General features: G+C 36.0%; 1 protein-coding gene across 2 annotated transcripts in view; it reads right to left on the reverse strand.

The window, feature by feature from the left end:
* Nucleotides 1-19,043, reverse strand: part of STXBP5L (syntaxin binding protein 5L) — a gene marked incomplete at both ends in the record, with an annotated part of 180,254 nt that overhangs the window by 92,984 nt on the left and 68,227 nt on the right. For both annotated transcript variants that reach the window (XM_084226864.1, XM_084226863.1), the window contains one exon: nt 18,259-18,359. In XM_084226864.1, coding sequence (XP_084082990.1) covers nt 18,259-18,359 — 101 coding nt within the window. The remainder of the gene's footprint in view (nt 1-18,258; nt 18,360-19,043) is intronic.

The raw sequence follows: 19,043 nt of genomic DNA on the forward strand, positions 1-19,043 counted from the left end.
TCTTCTTTCTTGCACTGCAAAGCATATGGGTGTTTCGTTAGGTCCCAGCCCATAAAAAAACTTCTCTAGCTAATAAACCCTCTTAATCACTTCATGTTGAAGATCACCCAACACTTGTTTGGTGTAACAATAAACTGTTAAATTACAGGAAGAGGAGATAATTTTGATTTGAAAGTCTTGAAAACATAGCTGTGTAGTCACTGAAAAAAACCCCTGAGTTCCAAAGTGAGCCCTACTCGACTTGGACACTGCTACTCTAAATTCTTGCAGTAGTGTCATCAGACTAAGCAGGTTCAGTCCACCTAGGACAAAGCTATTTTTCAGTCCTCTGTTAAACCCAAGCACAAGCCACTACAGGGTTCTGTAGAAAACCTTGATCTCCCATGTGCAATAATGAATTCTATGTCTTGATTATGAATTAAGTTTCAACATCACCTCATACACTGTTTGAGGCTGCTTTGGGCTGCTTTTCATCCTTGAGATTTGCTTCCATGTCATAATTTCTAGGACACACTGCCACAACAACCAACAGAAAAAGTGGGGGTCTGCATTCCCAGATGTTGCATGTCCTCTGTTTGCCTGCCTTAGGTTTAAAATTTCAAGAACATAATGCTTTAAGAACAAGGTCCTATAGCAAGAGAAAAATCAGACCAATGTAGTAACTACCAAAAAGTAGTTAGGCCATAAGTTACTAGACTTAATATCTTGCTGGCCTAGCTGAAATCCCAGACACCAGCCACTACTAAGCCTGGATGCACAATATGAAGGACCAAAAGAGAATTAGGCATTGCTAAAGGATGGAAAAGAAAGCACCACAGCCATTTGCTGAAGCCCAACTATTTCCTCTTAAATAATATCATTTAACTCTGCCAAATGTATAGGACAGCCAGGTAAGAAAGTATCCTGCATGTTCTTCCTTTCACAATGAAAACTACCCCATGAAACTTTATTGTTTACCCAAACTGTTATTAAACATTATGAAATGTCAAATTATGAAACACACAAATCCCATGATGAAATCTTTTACAATATGTGAGCTTATAAGAAAATAGCACTCCCTTAAAGACAATCCAGGTATGTAACAAACCTATTAGAGCACAGGGATTACTCGGCATTTTAATACAATATATTGTTAGGCTTCACCAAACAAACCCATATGATTTTCATATTCTCCTATAACTCTGCACTTCTCTGAAGTAGTTTTATTTTACATTATGTAAATTAAATTCAAACTGCTTTATATATTATAGTCTTTTCACTTCTACAGAAAACATTAACTTGACTTTGAGGCTTGGAAGCTTTGAAGCAAGACTCAGATTTTTAATGAACATCTTCCATCTCAGTAAGTACTGAAATTACATAACGATTTCTTCAAGAGAAAACAATGAAGTCTCATACTGTAGTTTTCATTGGGGATGAAAGGTATTCTATTATATGACTCTATTAGTCATATATCCCACAAGCAAATTAAGATGTCTTTTGATGCCATTACAAAAACGAGTCAATAAGCCAGAAAGAAAGAAAGGCTAGTTTTCTTTTTAAGAAGCTAGGGGTTGTACTGAATTATGTCAGCATGAAGTGCTTTTGACAAAGTTTAATCAGATTGTCAATCTGATTCAGATAACATGCAACAAAATTAAATGAAAACTTGAGGATTTTCTCATTGTTGATCACTTAACAGAAAGTCAGCCAGAAATGTGGATATTGTACATTCTTAGCAGCAAACCACAACATAAATCTTATTGATCATTATAAGAAATAGTGAAAAATTGATGAATTGATACAAAAAAGGGTGCCAGAACAGTCTGAAACATTTAATCATTTTTTCCAAATGACAAACCAGGATATAGAATATTCCATAGGATAATTTTTAAAAAATCGGAGGTACTAACTACAATGCTTAAATCGGAATTTAGTAAGGAAAACTATTTTGCTAAGGTCCTAAAAACCCATATTATTTACATAGATTATGTAAGTAAAAAAGAGATATAATGGATTAACTGAAAGAGGCTTTGTCAAAACATTGAACTTTATTTTAGAAAGGAATATATTCTGACTAGGAATCTTGAAAAGGTATATTTTTCAGAAAATCTCAGCATTCTAAAGTCTAACAACCATGCCAAAAACTCACTGCATATTAATAGAATATTACAATGTTAAAATAATTTAGAATGCTATAACCTCTAAAGTATTAGTAAAAACTCACAGATTACTTAAAATTATCTCTATTATGTTAATTGTATTCCTCTAGGAAAAATAAAATATAATTTTGAGAACACTTCTTTCTGCCTCTGCTTTGTTATTTTTGTTTTTTCTATTTTTAGCATGAAAAGTTTCCTGGAACACTATTGCTGGTGGTGAATGGGAAGACCTGCTGAAGGGTGGAAAGTAAATTGCATTTTTGTCAAAATGAGAAACAGTTATTCCAATTTAATTATTTAATCGTGCATTCATAGACATCAAAACTGAAATTAAATTTACACTATCGCTTTTCCCTTTCTACAGATAATCTTAAATATGAACAAGCATAGAAACTGTATTCCTTAGGCACAGCACTGACTGTCAGAGTTCTGTTTCTATAAGTTCCTACAGAAAAAAAACCATTAGCTCCCTTTCAGAATCCTACCAAAATAATCAACAGAGTCCAGGTTCTCAGGAAATATGGAAATCTCACAAATTTACATGAAAAGAGGGAGATAAAACATGAAGGAGCATTAACTTGGGAACATGAGTAGCTGACAGGAAGCAAGCCCAGTCGCTGCAAGACACGCCAGTCATGGTCCTGGCCCAGCCTTCTGCTCTCAGTGACTGCTGAGGGACTGCCACTGCCTTACACCCAATTTACAGTGAATTGCCCCAGCATGGACAAATTCAGCTGCTGAGAAAGTTGATCACCTTCTTAAGAAGGTTATGGCTATCAGAAGTCTACCTTTTCACTGCAGTGATTATGGTTTTTTTCCTGACTCCAGGGATTTTCTGCAGCATCCTCTGGTGCTTTCAGTACTTTCCACTAACTTATGCTATTTCCTTCAGCTGGTCATTCCCAAAAGCTGTTCTCCTGGCACTGCCACCTGATAGACTGGGCAGCACCCATGGTACTTGCCAATGACAGGCTGATGTTATGTCAGGTCCTCTTTCAAAGCAGCTCTTTGAAATGATTCCTCTAGAGAGGAATCTGTGGCCTGTGTAGCCTTCAATGGATATTCACAACAGGGGAAAACCGCTGCATAAGCCCTTCCCTTCCTTCTTGACTTCTGCAGGATTTCTTGACTACAGCCAAAAACTGCAGCTGCTGAGGGGGCTTCATGCCTTTGTATCAGTCCTCTTCTCCCTCCAGCAGCAAGCACAAATAATTTCCACACAATTAATTTTCTTCCCTCATACTCCCTTAATCTTTTGGTACTTTTTAACAAAAATAATACAAAACAAAGCACACCAGACTCATCTAGTGCTCCCTCCTTATGCAGCGGTTGAAAATGGACTGAGGTAGCTTCTGGCTACCCTGTACTCTCAGAAAGTGAAAGGTTCTTTTCAATCAATTTAGTAGAGGACATTCGAGCTGAGATTATTGCTTTAAGTCACAAAATGGACGCAGGAAGATTTGGACAGATATTCAGGCAAAGTAATTTGCAGCTGACCTGAAGTGCCTAAACAGAAGCACAGGTTAAAGCTACTGACAATGAAAGAAAGGAGTTCTTTCCAGCAGATCTACCAAAGGATGTAAATTATGAGCTATTTGGCCTCTGGAGGTATTTAATCATCTTCCTGGTCTATCTATAAATTTGGAGCTCATCACTGTAAGACATGTAACAATAAACATGCACAATAGCAACAATTCATGCAGTCTGCCATCCACATCATGTGATGTGTTTTCAGCAGATGGTTGTGCAGTTCCCCAGATAGATATGAACTGGGTCTGTGCATAGTAACAACATTTCCTCTGCTACAGGGGGTGTTGTTATATACCAGGAAGACCAGGAAGGCTGAAACCCAAGATGAATTCCATTATTATGAGTTCCAATCTTTAACTTCAACTCTCATTTTAACTTGTTTGCAGAGTATGCAAAGTATGCAAAGTCTGTAAGAGCACAGGAAATACTTAAAATTACTAACTGGCTGACTAAGAGTCAAATGAAACAGAGAACAGTTCAACACATCTGGAGAGTTCCTTCCTTTCAGGGTCTTGGTGCTACTAATCACAACATGAGTATTTCTCCCATTCACACTAGATTCCCCAAATACCACATAAGATAATTTCAAAAATTTCTAGCAGCCCTGCACACACAGATCCTACTGGAAAGTGAATGAACCAAACATGCCTTTGAGACTGATACTTGTAGTCAACCTGTTTTTTTAATAATGTGGTTTAGTTTTAATTTTAAATAAGAAAAATCTTCTCTTTCACATATATTTTCTGCTAGCAACAGACAACCTTTATTTTGAATTAAAATCAGTGTATCTATCTTATGTTTTAATTACTTACATAGAAGAAAGTGAAGCGGAGATAAAAAAACCCTGAACACAAATTGCATTGCATCCTGGTGACAGCATATCATGGGATAAACTCATTGTTATTTAGGAATATCTGGACACAAGAGGAATATTAAGGTAAATTATATTCTTAAAACACTGCATTAACAATTCTGTCTCTGGATATTTCCCACAGTGTTATACAGACCGCTCAAATATTTGTTGTTTTAAGACTATAGTGCATCCACTGCAAATAAAGGTGATGACAGGACTGGGTAGATGAAGAGCATCTATCTAATGAGAAATGTAAGAGCTAAAACTTAATTGCATTTTTCCACCAAATTCAGAGCTGATTGTGACTATTTTGTTTATAGCTACTCCATGAATCATCTCTACCAATAAATTTTAAGTTAATAATGAAAGTCACAAACTATTTATAATTGAAAACTGTGAAACAAGTCATCATTTAGCTCACATACCACTGTGCCTATTTCCTGACTGAACAACCAATACCTGCAGACAGTAGGTATTGAAGATCACCTGAAGATATTACTTGAGCTTACACCTCATATCTGTAGAGATCAATGTTTTCAAGAAAAACAGTAAAATGAATTGCTTTACATGAGGCAATCCAATATATGTTCCTTACAAAGAAACATGAATGAAAAATGGAGTCAAGGCAGTGGTAATAGTTACTTTCTAGACTTCTGCTTCCCAATGTTCCTTTCAAGTTTGGTATCTCAGACTATTCGTCTTATCCAATCAGTCCAGAGAGCAGTTTTATTTGTCTTTGTTTTACACTGGTTTAGATACAAATATTCATCACAGTCACTGCTGCTTGTACAACAGCAAAATTTTAATTTGTGGATTGGAATGTAAGAAATGAACTTCTGAGATTCCTCTCTTCTGTTTGATTCTGATTTAATCTTATTTCTTCAAATTAACTACCACTTGAGCTAGAACAAATTACTATAAGATACCTCTTGACTTAAAGAATTTCAGTGATGGGAGATTCTCTACAAACGCTGATGTACAACAAATCAGGATTCCACCTCTAAACTATAATTTCAATACAAATTATCCTAAGCAAAGTATACTTTTAGCTAGTTGTGAACATCCTACATATAATTAAGACATCCTCCTCTCCTCCACCCCCACTTCAATTTCTGCAAATTCTGTGTAGAAGAAATGTTAAGAAAACATTTTCACTTTAGAGTTTCATTTGAGGCCAATAGGCTTAAATAGTGCTGAGATATCTAACACAGTTATTTATTTTGACAAAGCAAAAAAGTTTATGCAGCTATTTTCCATCAAATTATTTAGATATGTCATATGGCTGGTGGTCCACTGCTGCTTTCAAAGTGTTTAAGATACAAGCATTTTTCATTGTGTTTCTTACCCGAAATATTATACATAAAAAACTTACAAGAATAAGAAACAGTAATACAAGAAGCAAAAAAAAAAAAAAACAAAACAAAAAAACAAACCCCAAAATCATAAAGTTTTAAGAAATGCAGCTGGAAAACAATTTCTTTCTCAAGATATTTTGGTTTTGTCCCTTTTTTCATTGGATCTATTGGCACATTGTGAAGCATTCTGTTTTTTACAAATTGGGACTGATCATTAATCCTTTTTTTAAGTGTTAAAAAACAAAAATACAAAGTTCAAGGTAAAGCACTATTAATAGTACATCTGTTTCTTTTTTCCCTTCTTTTCTGTTAAAAAAATTGAGAATAAAAGTAGACTGTTCCTATGTTTCTTCAAAAGCCAGAACTTTCTGTGTCAACCTTCTGGACAGGGGAAATAATCCTAAAAGCCTGAAGTTAGGCTCATTCTTGACTTGTGAGCTTAGTATTTAAAATGACTTTGCAATCACAACTGTAGTTAATAGCTTACAGCATTTAAAAATACTTGTTTTAGGAAATGCTCATGTTAACCACAAAGGACATCAGTGTAGCAACTATATTAATATTTGTAATGGGTGTCAACATAAATTATTTACAAGCAGTTAACTCAAAAGAACCTAGAACACAAATCAGAAAAAGCATGTTCAGAAATAAATTAGATGCCTTCCATTTGATTAAATTAGTAAACCCAGAGATTTCCCTTGAATGAAGAGTTAATATATGTATTTAGACAAAATCTTATGAGGTCATTATGAACTCTTTACAAGGACAGTCAAAGTCCACAGCATGCTACAGGACCTTTGGTTTTTCCCAGTTTTATTTATTTTCTTTCTTTCTTTTATTTACAACTCCACAGAATGTCACCCTGGTCTGTCCAGCATGCCATAACACATACAGAAAGACAGCTGCACTATATCTTCCTATGAGATACAGGCACTGAAATTCCCACCCTCAATGACTCCAAGGCTAATTGCAATAGCACTGCAGCAAGTTATGGGCATTATAGGAGCTCAAGAACAACTTAGAAGTCACTCTTGAAATCCTGGTGTGCAAGGAGATGTACAGCTTTTGTAGCCTGTGCTATGGATCATTTGTTTCATTTTCAGAATGACAGAAGATTACCTTTCTTCCTCTTGGGCAAAATGCACACTCTTTTGTCGACTCCCTTTTATGGTTTTGATTGCAAATTCATTGGAGTGTCTTACTTGTAGGAGCAGGATCACTGACAGTGGCACTTTCTCCCTGCCTAGATCTTTAGTATTACACAACAGTAATACCATGGATTGAACAGATGTAATATGAACATTTGGTCCCACGAAAAAGAGATAAGGAAATTACATGGAAGCGTGCTTCCTTAAATAGAAAAAGAGGTTGGAAGAAACCAGCATACTTTTCATTGACTTCTAATTTGTTTCTGATGCTGACTCAAGGTCATTACACAACAAAAATGAGAATGAAAGTTCCACAAAATCAGTGAGGTGAGCAAATTAATGAAACAGGGTTGAAAAACTCTTGCTCTCATCTTCAGGGGAAAGACAATGTACATGATTTTTCTCTTGTCTACTGGCTTGTGAAATCACTATTTCATATTTGTAATATTTCACTTGTCCTTCATAAATTTCTTTGAAGGTTAAGTAAAAATGAGGCTGTAATACCAAACAGTGACAGTGACAGTCATGGGCAATACAGAGCACAGTAAGAGCCACTAAGTTTCTTACCAATGAAAGAAAGCCAAATAACAAAGGCTGGAACGGCAGGATGATGTTCTCAAAAGAGAAAGTTTTTGACGCATTTATTTCATTGATTTTGTAGCATCTGCATTAAAAAACCCCAAACACCTAAGGGTAGAGTTTCTCTCATCCCTTCATGCAACACTGAATACATGAATCAAAAATGCAGATTTTGGTTTCTAATCTCATAGTTCCAAAAAAGTAAACTGGGACCCAGCTAAAAGATGAAAGGCTGAAATTTGTCTTTTGTTTAGCGGCTTGACTTTCCCAGAGCTGTTAGAAAAGTAAACTAAACATATGTTGGTATTTCATCCTCTGCTAGCTGCAGCATACACAAATCTGTGTTTATAATACATTCCTACTAAAATAAGTTTAAACCCAATTTTATATCAATATCAATCAAGTTATTTTGAATGACATGCTAAAATCAGGATAAGACTGAAATACTGAAATTGACTTCAAAGAAAAAATGATTTTACATGTGTATGCTTTTTCTTTGTATGCATGCTTTTTTCCTTAACAGCTTCCATCAATTAAAATCATGTAGACTTATTGGAGACCAGCTGTTCTCATTTGTTGCGCTTCAGTAGACAGGGACTCTGTGATTAATGGTCCTTGTTTTTCTGCAATCTGCAGTCTCTCTTCTCTTCCTGCTCATGTACTGTTTAATGATATAATCTCAACACTGACATTACTAGCTCTCTTTCTGATTTACTGGAATAATGCCCAGAGTTTATTGTGACAGAAGGAAAAGTTGCATTGGGTTCTTGCTTGAAGCTGACATGTGTCTGGGCAGGAAAGAGGTGGTGTGGTTTCCAAGAACCAAATTACTTACTGCAACTGAATGGGTGGCTGTTCTTCACTGCTCTAAGATATGACTGGAAATCTAATATAACAAAGGTCAGAGGAAAGATCTGAACAGAACTCTGAAAGATGTCTCAAAACTCTAATTTGGAAACCTCAAAAAAGAGAACCATGTAATTCCCAGATCTACATTATACCTGTAACAAGAAAATTCTGATTGATAGTGTAGACTGGTTATGCTGCCTGAACTTGCATATATTTTAAAAGACTTTTTTTTTCCTGTTGTCTAATATGATACATTTTTGTATTACAGTATTGGGCCTCTCCTTTGTTATGACTGAAACCATGAAACAGCTGTTCAATGCATAGCTGAGAGTATATATTTTAAATTTTGCTATCCAAACCTGGCCTCAGAGCAATTTGGCAACATAGCTGCTATGTGAAAACAACATAACATGTTACCCTGTGTTTTCTCAATAAAGCATAAATCCACTGACAAAAATGCTTTATTTTTTACAAAGCATTAGAAACAACTAGCACACTGCTCAGCATATGATGTAAGGTTTGACAGCATATAGCAACATTATGTCTCCTGCTAAGGAATCTTTTCCAGAAGGAAGAAACTCAGGCAAGCAATCACATGTGGCCAGGTGACATAAAATTTAAATAAACCACAATACATTCTTCTTCCCTATTGAAGGAAAAGTAAAACTTCACAAAGACTTTTTTTTTAACGGAATTTTGAAGAGATTGGGTTTTTTCTCAGAGAAATAATAGAAGGAAGTACAGCCAGAGAGACCCAAAGAAAGATGTAGATTGGAAGAGTGGTGTTTTTCAGGTCAGAGGGCCCTGTGCTGTAGTTAAGTCCTCAGGTAATTATGCCAGCTACGCATTTTTGTCCAGCAGCTCTATGGGCCATCATGTGTGCACGTGTTAAGTGATTGGTTGTAAGTCATCTTTCAGGGTTTTTTTGCCCTTCTGCTGTCAGAGACAGCTGCTAGCTCTGAGAGTTATTCAGATGTAGCATATTAGGCATTTTGCCCTCAGAGGAGTTGTTTAACGAACACATATAAAAGCAGATACTGTGGCATAATGCATTTAAGGGCTTTTTAAATTGAAATGAAACTGATGATAATAATACTGGCAGAATCCTGATGGACTAGAAGTTACTTTGGGGAAAGGCTGTTTTAAAGGCCACCATTTAGAAAGAAAAGAGATTCTTAAATTCAAGTGTGGATCTGGACATACAGAGATCCTTCCAATATTCTAGAATGAAAAATATGACCAGGATTTCCGTGATCTTCATTTAGAGTAACATTTACCCTTGTGTAATTTAAGCATAAAGAAACCAAACTGGTTTTAGAATAGCCATCTTAAGCTCTTGCAGCACTTTTTCTGCAGTGGCACCAACTCAGACTGCATTACAAATCTCACCCAAGATGGTAAGCATAAAAAAATAAACCTGATAAAATTAAGTAATGATGTTATGTCTGATGTTCTAACTGTAATGTTATTACTACTTGGTCACCCATACATAAAAATACACACTAACTAAGGTTTGAAGTCATTCAAAAGGAAAAATTTTGAAAGTTATAGTAAAATATGGAAGGTAGGTTCACCAAAGGTAGCCTATTCCAGAATATACCAATTATAGGAAATACAGGATATGTCAATATGCTCAATAAAGTACTTGTAGAAAAAAATCACTATAAAATTCTGGTTTTAATGTCTAATTTACATGTGGTTTTACTGCAAAAGGAAAACTTTTTATTGGATATTTGAGAGATTCTAAAGAATAACTTTTACAGTTGTTGTAATTTCATAAGTGATCTTGGTACTAATACTAAAGAAACCTCAGAGGGATACAATATTACAGAGGAAGGACAATCTGCATGAGTAAAGTACAAGAAATTGAATTAAATTTAAAATGCAAAGGGCACAGCCTTAAACTTCAAAGAACTTCCATTTTAGGGTTAGAGCTCATGATCAGAATTGATGGAAAAAGATAATTTCAATTTTGCTTCTCTTGCTTTGCTTCCACTATTAAAGGCTTGCACTGAAAAGCAGCACATTCCCTGCCAGCTAGATATACATCAGGGAAGAAGTGTAATGGGTGTATTAGTCAATCACAGCACGACCACAAACACTGGTAAGATGAAGCCACATGAAAGGAAGATGACATTTTTGCATGCATCAGTAAACATATTCCTGCAGAGATTACAAATGAAAATGGTATTGTCAATGGCCACAGCACAGATGGGACCCTCTCTAGAATGTGCTTCCTCGATGAACCATCAGCTCAGAGAGAATTGATAGGAGAAAAAAGGCCCAAAGAAAAGATAAGGTAATGAAGACAAAAAAATTATAAAGTAAAACAGAGAATCTTGATTTTTGTAGTGAAAAAAACCCCCAAAACCAAACCGACCCAGAACAATTTTCCTGCAGAGCAAACAGTGGATTTCAGCTTGAGTAGTTCCATAACAGAGCAAGGCCCTGGCTGGGGGACTGTTGCACGTGGAGGAGTTGGTGATCCACACACGAGTGACCCCAGGCAGGCGCCAGGGGCTGCATGAGCAGCACGCTCTCCAGGCTGTGTGGAGCTGCACGTACCCCTCAGAAGCTGCACAGACACAGCCAGCTTGTTGTCACTGAGAAGCCTGCAGGCAGCTCCCACTTGGTGGTTGCACCAACAGTGCAGAAGGAAGATTTAGTGTTAATGTCCTTTCTGTTTGATAGTAGGAATAATGCACACAGCTGTCTCCTTACAAGAAAATATTGCAATAACTTGGACGACAAAAATGGGGTGACACTTTCTATGGATGGGTTACCTACTCACTGAAGGCCTGTGTGACGATGCCCAACTCAGGGCTCCCAGCATCTACAGGGATGCAAGATCCCCTGTGCTCTTCTGCCATTCTTTGTAGTGCTAGTTTTAATAAATAGTATTTTGAATATTAACTTATAGGGCCTTGAGTGCCTTTCTTCCTGGGAGCATAAGGGACCAGTAAAACATTAATGTAAAGCATCATCAGCTTGCTCATTTAAGAAAGGGAGGTATATGAGTTCTCTGGTGTGCAACTGAGGGAGCCAGACTAAGGAGGTCCCTTCAGCTCCACTCCACTAGAAGGCTCACATGTTCATCAAAAAGAAAATTTTAAGGATCATTTGAATTTTCATTCTATTTCAGTAGACTGCACAGTCTTACAAATCTATCAAATCAAGCCTGTTGATTCTTGGTATCAATGAGCAAATCTATCTTTTGCATTTTTGCTCTTTCCTGATTGTTTAGCTAACCTGCATGGAAGACAAAACACCCCAAAAGCTTTTGCTTGATTTCTTTTTACGACTAAGACAGGTTAGGTTGCATGACACTTTCCAGGATGAGCTTATGGTTCTCATTGACCCTACATGTCAAGTGCACTATGAAATTTTCCATAACATTAGATGTGAAAAAAGACTGTTGTGGGGGGGGGTTTGCTTTGTTTTTTGGTTGGTTGGGTTTTTTGGGTTTTTTGTTTGTTTTCTTGTAATAGCAGAGAAAGCAGAGGCATGTGGTAAATAAATACATTAATGAGATTTGGGTCAGTCTCACTGAAGAATCTTTCCAGCCTTTTGTCCATCTGACATTTGCCAAAGTTCATTTTCCTGCCCTGCAGCACTAAGGTATAGTCCCCTAGAACAAAGGTTTTTAAGAGCTTCAGGAATCTTCTCAAGCTCAAGAATTGCTTGAAAACACTGGGTTTTGAAACCCCTGAAAATCCTTCTTTTAAAAGTGACAAATGCTGATGCAAGACCACACTACACATATAAAACCAACCAACCACTCTCAAAACCAACCACAACAAAAACAAAATCCCAAACAAAACCCCCAGAAGAATGTTTTTTTAAATCTTCATCAAGATGTGGAAGTGAATGCCAATCACGTCTTCTTTTGGTTTCCTCATTTCTTTCCATCATCAATCTGATAAAATTTACATCCTTTCCAGAAACTGGCATGTTTTTATGGTGAAATGTTGCTTTGTATTTGGGTTCTATGGTTCTTTGCAATAGTTGAATGCTAGACCACACCATGTCATCAGAATCTGTTTTGTTGCATAGCATGACCGTGCAACTGTACAGAGCCTTGCTTGATAACAGCCTCTGACTAATTTGAAAGTACATAAACAGTTTGCAGCTATACTCTATTAACCAGGAGGTTCATTTATGAGCAGGCAAGCAATCACAGGAATCCAGTTCCTTGAACACGCAGTGAGACAGAGAATCTACTTGAACTAGCCCACAAGTTCCCTAATACAAATGAACAGACACAGGTACTGCTGTGACTGCACAACCAGTCACCAGTTTTCACTCAATAGCCTCTTGCTGTCATTTTGATGAGGTTTATCTGAAAAGGAGAGAGAAAGTATTTTAAATGCTCTCAACACAGGACACAAAACCCTGCAAAGATACAGCAAGGCAAATGAGATTCCTTACTGTCAGAAAAGAATATAGAATCAACAAGTTATCTTAAAAACACTCATTTTTTGTTTTGGGTTTGGTTTGTTTTAATTTGTTTCCAAGCATTTGGAGTAATACTCTTAATCATCTTGTTCAAATACAGCAAGATCTCAACTGTAGGAGTCAAATTTCTAATTAGTAGTGAGTTACAGTTAACAGAACTGCTCTAAAAGTCACCCACTTAAGAGGCTCCTCTTGCTCTGTGCCAGCATACCTTAACACTGAAGAAAGTGCAAAGAGTCTCAAAGCCACTTATACAGATTGTGTCACCTGGTGACTCCCCTCAGAAGGGCATTGGTATGGAGCACATGCAGATGGATTCAAAAACCCAGCACTCTGTGTCACACTGTCCTCATGCGTGCTGCTCTAAGTCATTGGCTAAGCTGCTGCTGCAGCACTGTTGGCTCCTCTGTAACACACCAGCCAGCAATGGCTGAAAGAAGAAAGAGAGAAGGGCTGTCCCCTGTGCCAGCCAACACACCTGAACCAGCTGAGGAGATGAACTGTGTTCATAAGTGAAACGAGTGCCTGTTGGCTTAGACCTGGATTTCACCCTGCAATCCTTGCTGGTTTTCCTACCCCAGCTGCGCTTAAATTAAATGGGAATCTGTAAGCTGTTGTATATTTAAAGCTGTACTTGCTAAAGTCTGCTCTGATTATATTAAAAATAATGAAGACCTATAATAGTTTCCAGTGGTTTTGCTTAATCCTAATGTTCTTTGCAGCAGATAGAGACAGTGTCTAGTTCCAGCAGCTTGATGCCAAAAGCCAATGCCTTGTGAATGCTGACCTAGAACAGAGACCAGACAGAGCTAAAGAATAAAGTAGGTATTTATTAAGAGGCCTCAAATAGATCCACCTTGGGCAGCACCACCCAAAATGGCCAGAAAATGGACGACAGGTCCCAGGGTCTCACACTTTTATAAGTTTTGGTCCATTTGCATATTGGAGCTAATTGTCCAATTACAGCTTTAGCCCATAAATTCCCATCCTTCTTGTTTTCTCTCTTTGGTCCGCCATTGTTTATGCTCGGGAGTCTGAGATCTGGATCACCTGTCCTTGGTCCCCAGTTAGACAAGGAATTGTTTTGTCTAGCTATTCTGTGGAGAGAACTTACTATCCCCTAAGATGAAGCCTAGACTTACTCACTAAAGCAGAATAGAACTTGAAAAATATAAAGGCTAAAACCTGAGGAATCAGCTGAGTTTTTTACTTTGCGTAAAATGACTACTGAAGATCAATCTGGCATCTCCTATGACATCAAGGAAGGAAAAAGAGGTACTTAACATATGGAAGGTGTCCACAATTTTGACCTTCAAAAACACTGAGGTAATTCTTATAGAATGTTTACAGAGTTTAAAATGTTTTACCTGTCTACCCTATCTGTAAAATAAACCATAAATCATGTACTACCAACCATATGCTACTGTCAAACATGTCTTTGAGTAACTGTCCTGTCATTACAGCTCTTGGTATGGAGCCAAGCTCTGAGACACATTGCTTACAGATGTATTTTCCTGAAGGTTCTTAATGCATTGTATTACATTCCAATTATAGCAATAGAAATCTAAGATGATTACTTCATAGAAAATAAATATATACTTTTTGGCAAAATTTGTATAAATTGCTTAAGTCAAAAAAATGCCTGAGCATTACACCATAAAACAGAAAATATCTGTTTGCCATTAAGTCTCTTTTGTGTTCCTTCTACACTTGCTCCAAAGAGACACTTAGTAAAGGAGCAGTGAATTATGAATTATTATTGTTAGTGCTGCATCATCATTGGTTTAACAATAAGTCAGAAGAAGAAAAATCTGGAGAAGCCTCAATGGCTATAAAGGTGCACTTTGTTAGTGAATTATTATTCATAAACCATTCAGTGTCTTAATACTGAATCTTATCTATTAAGTCAAGGACTACTCTTTCAAGTGTTCTTTGCTCTTTAAAACTATGTTTTTACCAACATCCAAAGAAAAGAACAAACATTTTTACTTTTATGGAAGGGAGAGATGGGATATACGTATGTATGCACCTGGGGAAATTTGACTCAAGTAATTGCAGAAACCTGTACAGAAACACTGCTAAAGAGCAGTTTTAATCCATTATCCTGAAATCTTAAATGTCAAGAAGAAGCAGCAAATTAAACAAGTCAACTACATGATGACTGGTGCATTGTGAGTAATTGCCAAAGATTTAAGTAACATTCATCTGTCTAACAGAAACTACCAGCTCTATGGTTCATGCACCAAATACCATAAAACCTCAGAATAAACTGATTCTACATGGAAGTTAATTAATCAAAGTCAAATAAAACAAGCATTTGGAATAATGAAATCATCTTCATCATCACAAGCAGACAGAATATTAGAATTTTAAGTGCATTATACTGCATCACCTCATGAAGTAAATCTGCCATTTGTTAAAAAAACCAACTAAACCAAACAGTGTAACAAGGAGACCAACATACTGGATGAATAAAACTAAAATTTTTTAAAATCCTGAAGAGATACATGTAAATGGAAAAAAATTGAAGGATTCACATGTTCCATTTTCATAGATGAAAGGCACCTGAACAATTATGTGTTTGGCCCTGTGAAAGCTACCTAAATCTAAAATTAAGTTACATTATAAATAATCTTAAAATAACTAGCCTTTGACTTTCTGAACACTTCCCTTTTTGGCATCTTTCAATACCTTACTATTTTTTGAAGACATGCATCATCATTTTAAACCCATTTTCTGTCAACAAGCATTTCTCCCCATTTAAGAAACATTTAAAAACCAGCTTGTTCACTGGTTCACAAACTTAAGACAAAAGAATCTCTATTCAATATGAATCTTGCTTTCTCTTAATCCCCTCTCCACATGGGAAGAGAGGAGGATAAAAATAAAGTATTTTAAACTGTTCCTACAGTGAGGAAAACATTACTTTTTGAAAGCCAGACCTTTGAATTTCTTGAAGAAAATCAATTCTGATCTAATGACTTTACTGGCTTCTCAAGTTCCCCTTACATCCATTTAGTCATAGATTTCATATAGCTACAGCAACCATTATTTCATTCACTATTTCTCTGACTATTCCACAATTTAGAGCTTCTGTTCTCTAACGCCAAAAATATATTCAGAAAAAAAATGAAAGTTCTCTTTTAGACTTGGCTTTTTTAGGCATATAAATGTTCCAAACTGAGAGGGTTAATTAGAGCTTTAGCCTTACTTTTTTGCTACTTGCCCAGAGGATTATGTTGAATTTTACATACTAAATGTGTAATTGAGCTTAGAAAATTGAAAGTTAGATGACTTAAAATAAATTTATATGGATGTAAAAAGAAAATATAATAAAAATGAAGAGATTTCATTCTGAAGCCAAGGGCTTGAATAATAATTTAAAAATCCAAACAACAAAACAACCAGAAGCTTTTAGCAGTGCTAGAGAACCCTGAGAAGGAATGAACTGCCTACAATGTTATTTCTTCATATTTATGGAAAACTCTTTTTAAATTTAAGACTGGACTTACTTCTTTGACAATATTATATTGCAGGATATTTGCCTCACAGACTCTGATGTCCAAATAAAAATCATTTAAATGACATCAATTTAACAAAATTGTTTCAAATTGTTACAATTGTTACAAAAAATACATAAAAGAACTAACAGTATGTTTTTGTGCACAACTTACTAGATTTTGATAGAAGACAGTATAGTTAGCTATGCATTTGTTACAAATAATTTACATTCTCAGATCCTACTTGCACCTCATTAAAAATGTCATTAGAGAAAATTTGATTTTAAGCAAATTTTCCAGTACTCTAAACAATTTGCTTGCAAATATTTTGCTCAGTGTTTTAGGGTGTCAGACAAAAAAAGAAAATTAGGCAAGTGTGATGACAAATGTTTTGCTCTTAGCAAAGCACAAATGTATGTGAGTTTCTCTTAGCAAGAAAAGCTGATAAAATATTGACCAAGATAACAGGTTAATATCTCTAAAGAGAAGGCAGATATGAATAGAGGCTGCATTCTTATAAGCAATGACTGGTTAGGTTGTGTGTCAGATTGCTGGCTGGGAGAGCTCAACCAAGATGTACAGGAATAACTTCTCTGATATTTAGATTTATCACTGACAAATTGTGAATAATGCACCTACCTGATAAGAATACCAAGATTCAAACATTTCACCATGTGTAAAATGATAACTTACTGTCCAGAAGCAGCTAGAAATGCACATCTAATTTTTCATTTTCATCTTCTCTCACGCAGTCCCAAACCACTCAATACACTTCTGCTATAGGTTATAAACTCATTGGAATCAGGCTATATATTTCCTAAATTACTACACAGTACTTCCCACTACAAATCATGCACCTCAGTGACATTTCAGTGCAAATATGATTTGTATCTGGATAATAAACTACAAAGAAAAATGTATTTCCATAATAATTTTCAGACTTGCTGCAGCTAAAGTTTTGATGAGTCTGTTGCTCTGGTGAAGTACTGGGATCTTTTCCCACTGCACAAGCAAATATATAAATACCAAAAAAAGTTGCTGCACCTTAATAAACACTGAGTACACATGCTAAGAGAATGAAAATATGAGTTAAATTTCCAGTTAAAAACAACTGCTGCATTTATGTACTGCATCTTGGTCTCCTGACTACTGCCCTAATTCCTTAAGAGAAACTTGGAACTTTTTCTCACTATAATAGATGTGCAGCACTGAAGTTCCCTAACATCATATCAGGTTTTACTTGGGTGACTAAACACAGATTGAAGTGCTCAGCTCCTGTTTGAGTTTGAAAATTACAACCACTCATTTAATCTATTTTCAGAAGGGTTTCCTACAATTAGGTACTGATAAAGTAAAATTAAGAAAAACACTCTGATTTACTTTACACTTAACAGAGTTTCCCAAATTCACAATCTATTTCTACTAAACTTCCAGTATTTTACAAAAATAAAATTATTTCAAGGTAAAGAAAATAATTATTACACTCATTCAGCCAGCTGAAGAACTCTGTCTATTACTGAACAACAGTTCTGCCAAAAGTGAGTGCTTGTGTCCAGTTCTGAAGAAAAAATGAATTACTGTTCACAGCAGTTCATGTAAATACAAGTAAAATGAAGAATATTTTGGCATAAAGAAGACCAAGTTTTTCTAGTTCTGAGAAAGCTGCAGAAAGAGAAAGTGAAGTTTTTGTTCCATAGATACAAACCTAGAAAAATATAGATACATAGATACAAACAAAGAAAAATATTCAAGGCAAAACTATATCCACCTGTAGAAAGGCCAAATAGAAGAAATCCAGGAAGTGTTGTTTTTGTGATGAGATCTCTATTTTGTGTCATATAGTCTTACCTTTCTCTGTTAAATTTCAGAGAATGCAGAATAGCTGGTCGTTTCTGCCGGAGGTTCCACAAATGAAGTGCGTCATCTGCACACGCACTGACCAAAGCACCCTAGAGCAGACCCAAAATACAGCAACACGTTATTTTCCTGCAGGCTTTGTATTATTCTTACATGATCCTCCCTGCTAAAGATCCACCTGTCAAACTGACAGTTTATGAAAAATCATTCTTTTCTTCTAGAACAAAAATACCACAAATAATACACAATTGAATTAATCTGGTAAATGCAAACATTTTAAATTAGTTCAAGGTGAGCCAAAGTTAAATTAAAACTCCATCAATTTAAAACTCAAATTAAAGCTTTGTACCAAGGTTACACAAGTCAACTTTCAACTCTTTACAAATAAGCAGAAAGACTAACAAAATGGAAAAGAGACAACACTTACTTAAAAAGGTGAAAAATATAAGTGAAGGATAAAGGGATCAGTGCATGCATGGGCACCCATGTGACAGTGCCAAGCACATCTTAGTAGTAATATCAAGGTAAGATGAAAATTCAAAACTGGAACTATGAAAAGAGGATGCAGATAAGAAAGTAGGGACAGGTAGCAAGAGGACAGGACATAAGAAGAACTAAGAGATGTAGACAGAAGGACAGAGTCTTTATCACAGATCAGAAATACTGTGAAGACTGGTTCTGCTTGTGGTGTCCCAAAAATGGTCATCTTTCAAAGCCCAGGCCTCCATCTGACTGAGAAACTTGGAGTGAACTTATTCTACCTGCTTTTAACTGCC

This window comes from Fringilla coelebs (genome assembly GCF_963513975.1).
Source record: "Fringilla coelebs genome assembly, chromosome: 2".
Lineage (NCBI taxonomy): Eukaryota > Metazoa > Chordata > Aves > Passeriformes > Fringillidae > Fringilla > Fringilla coelebs.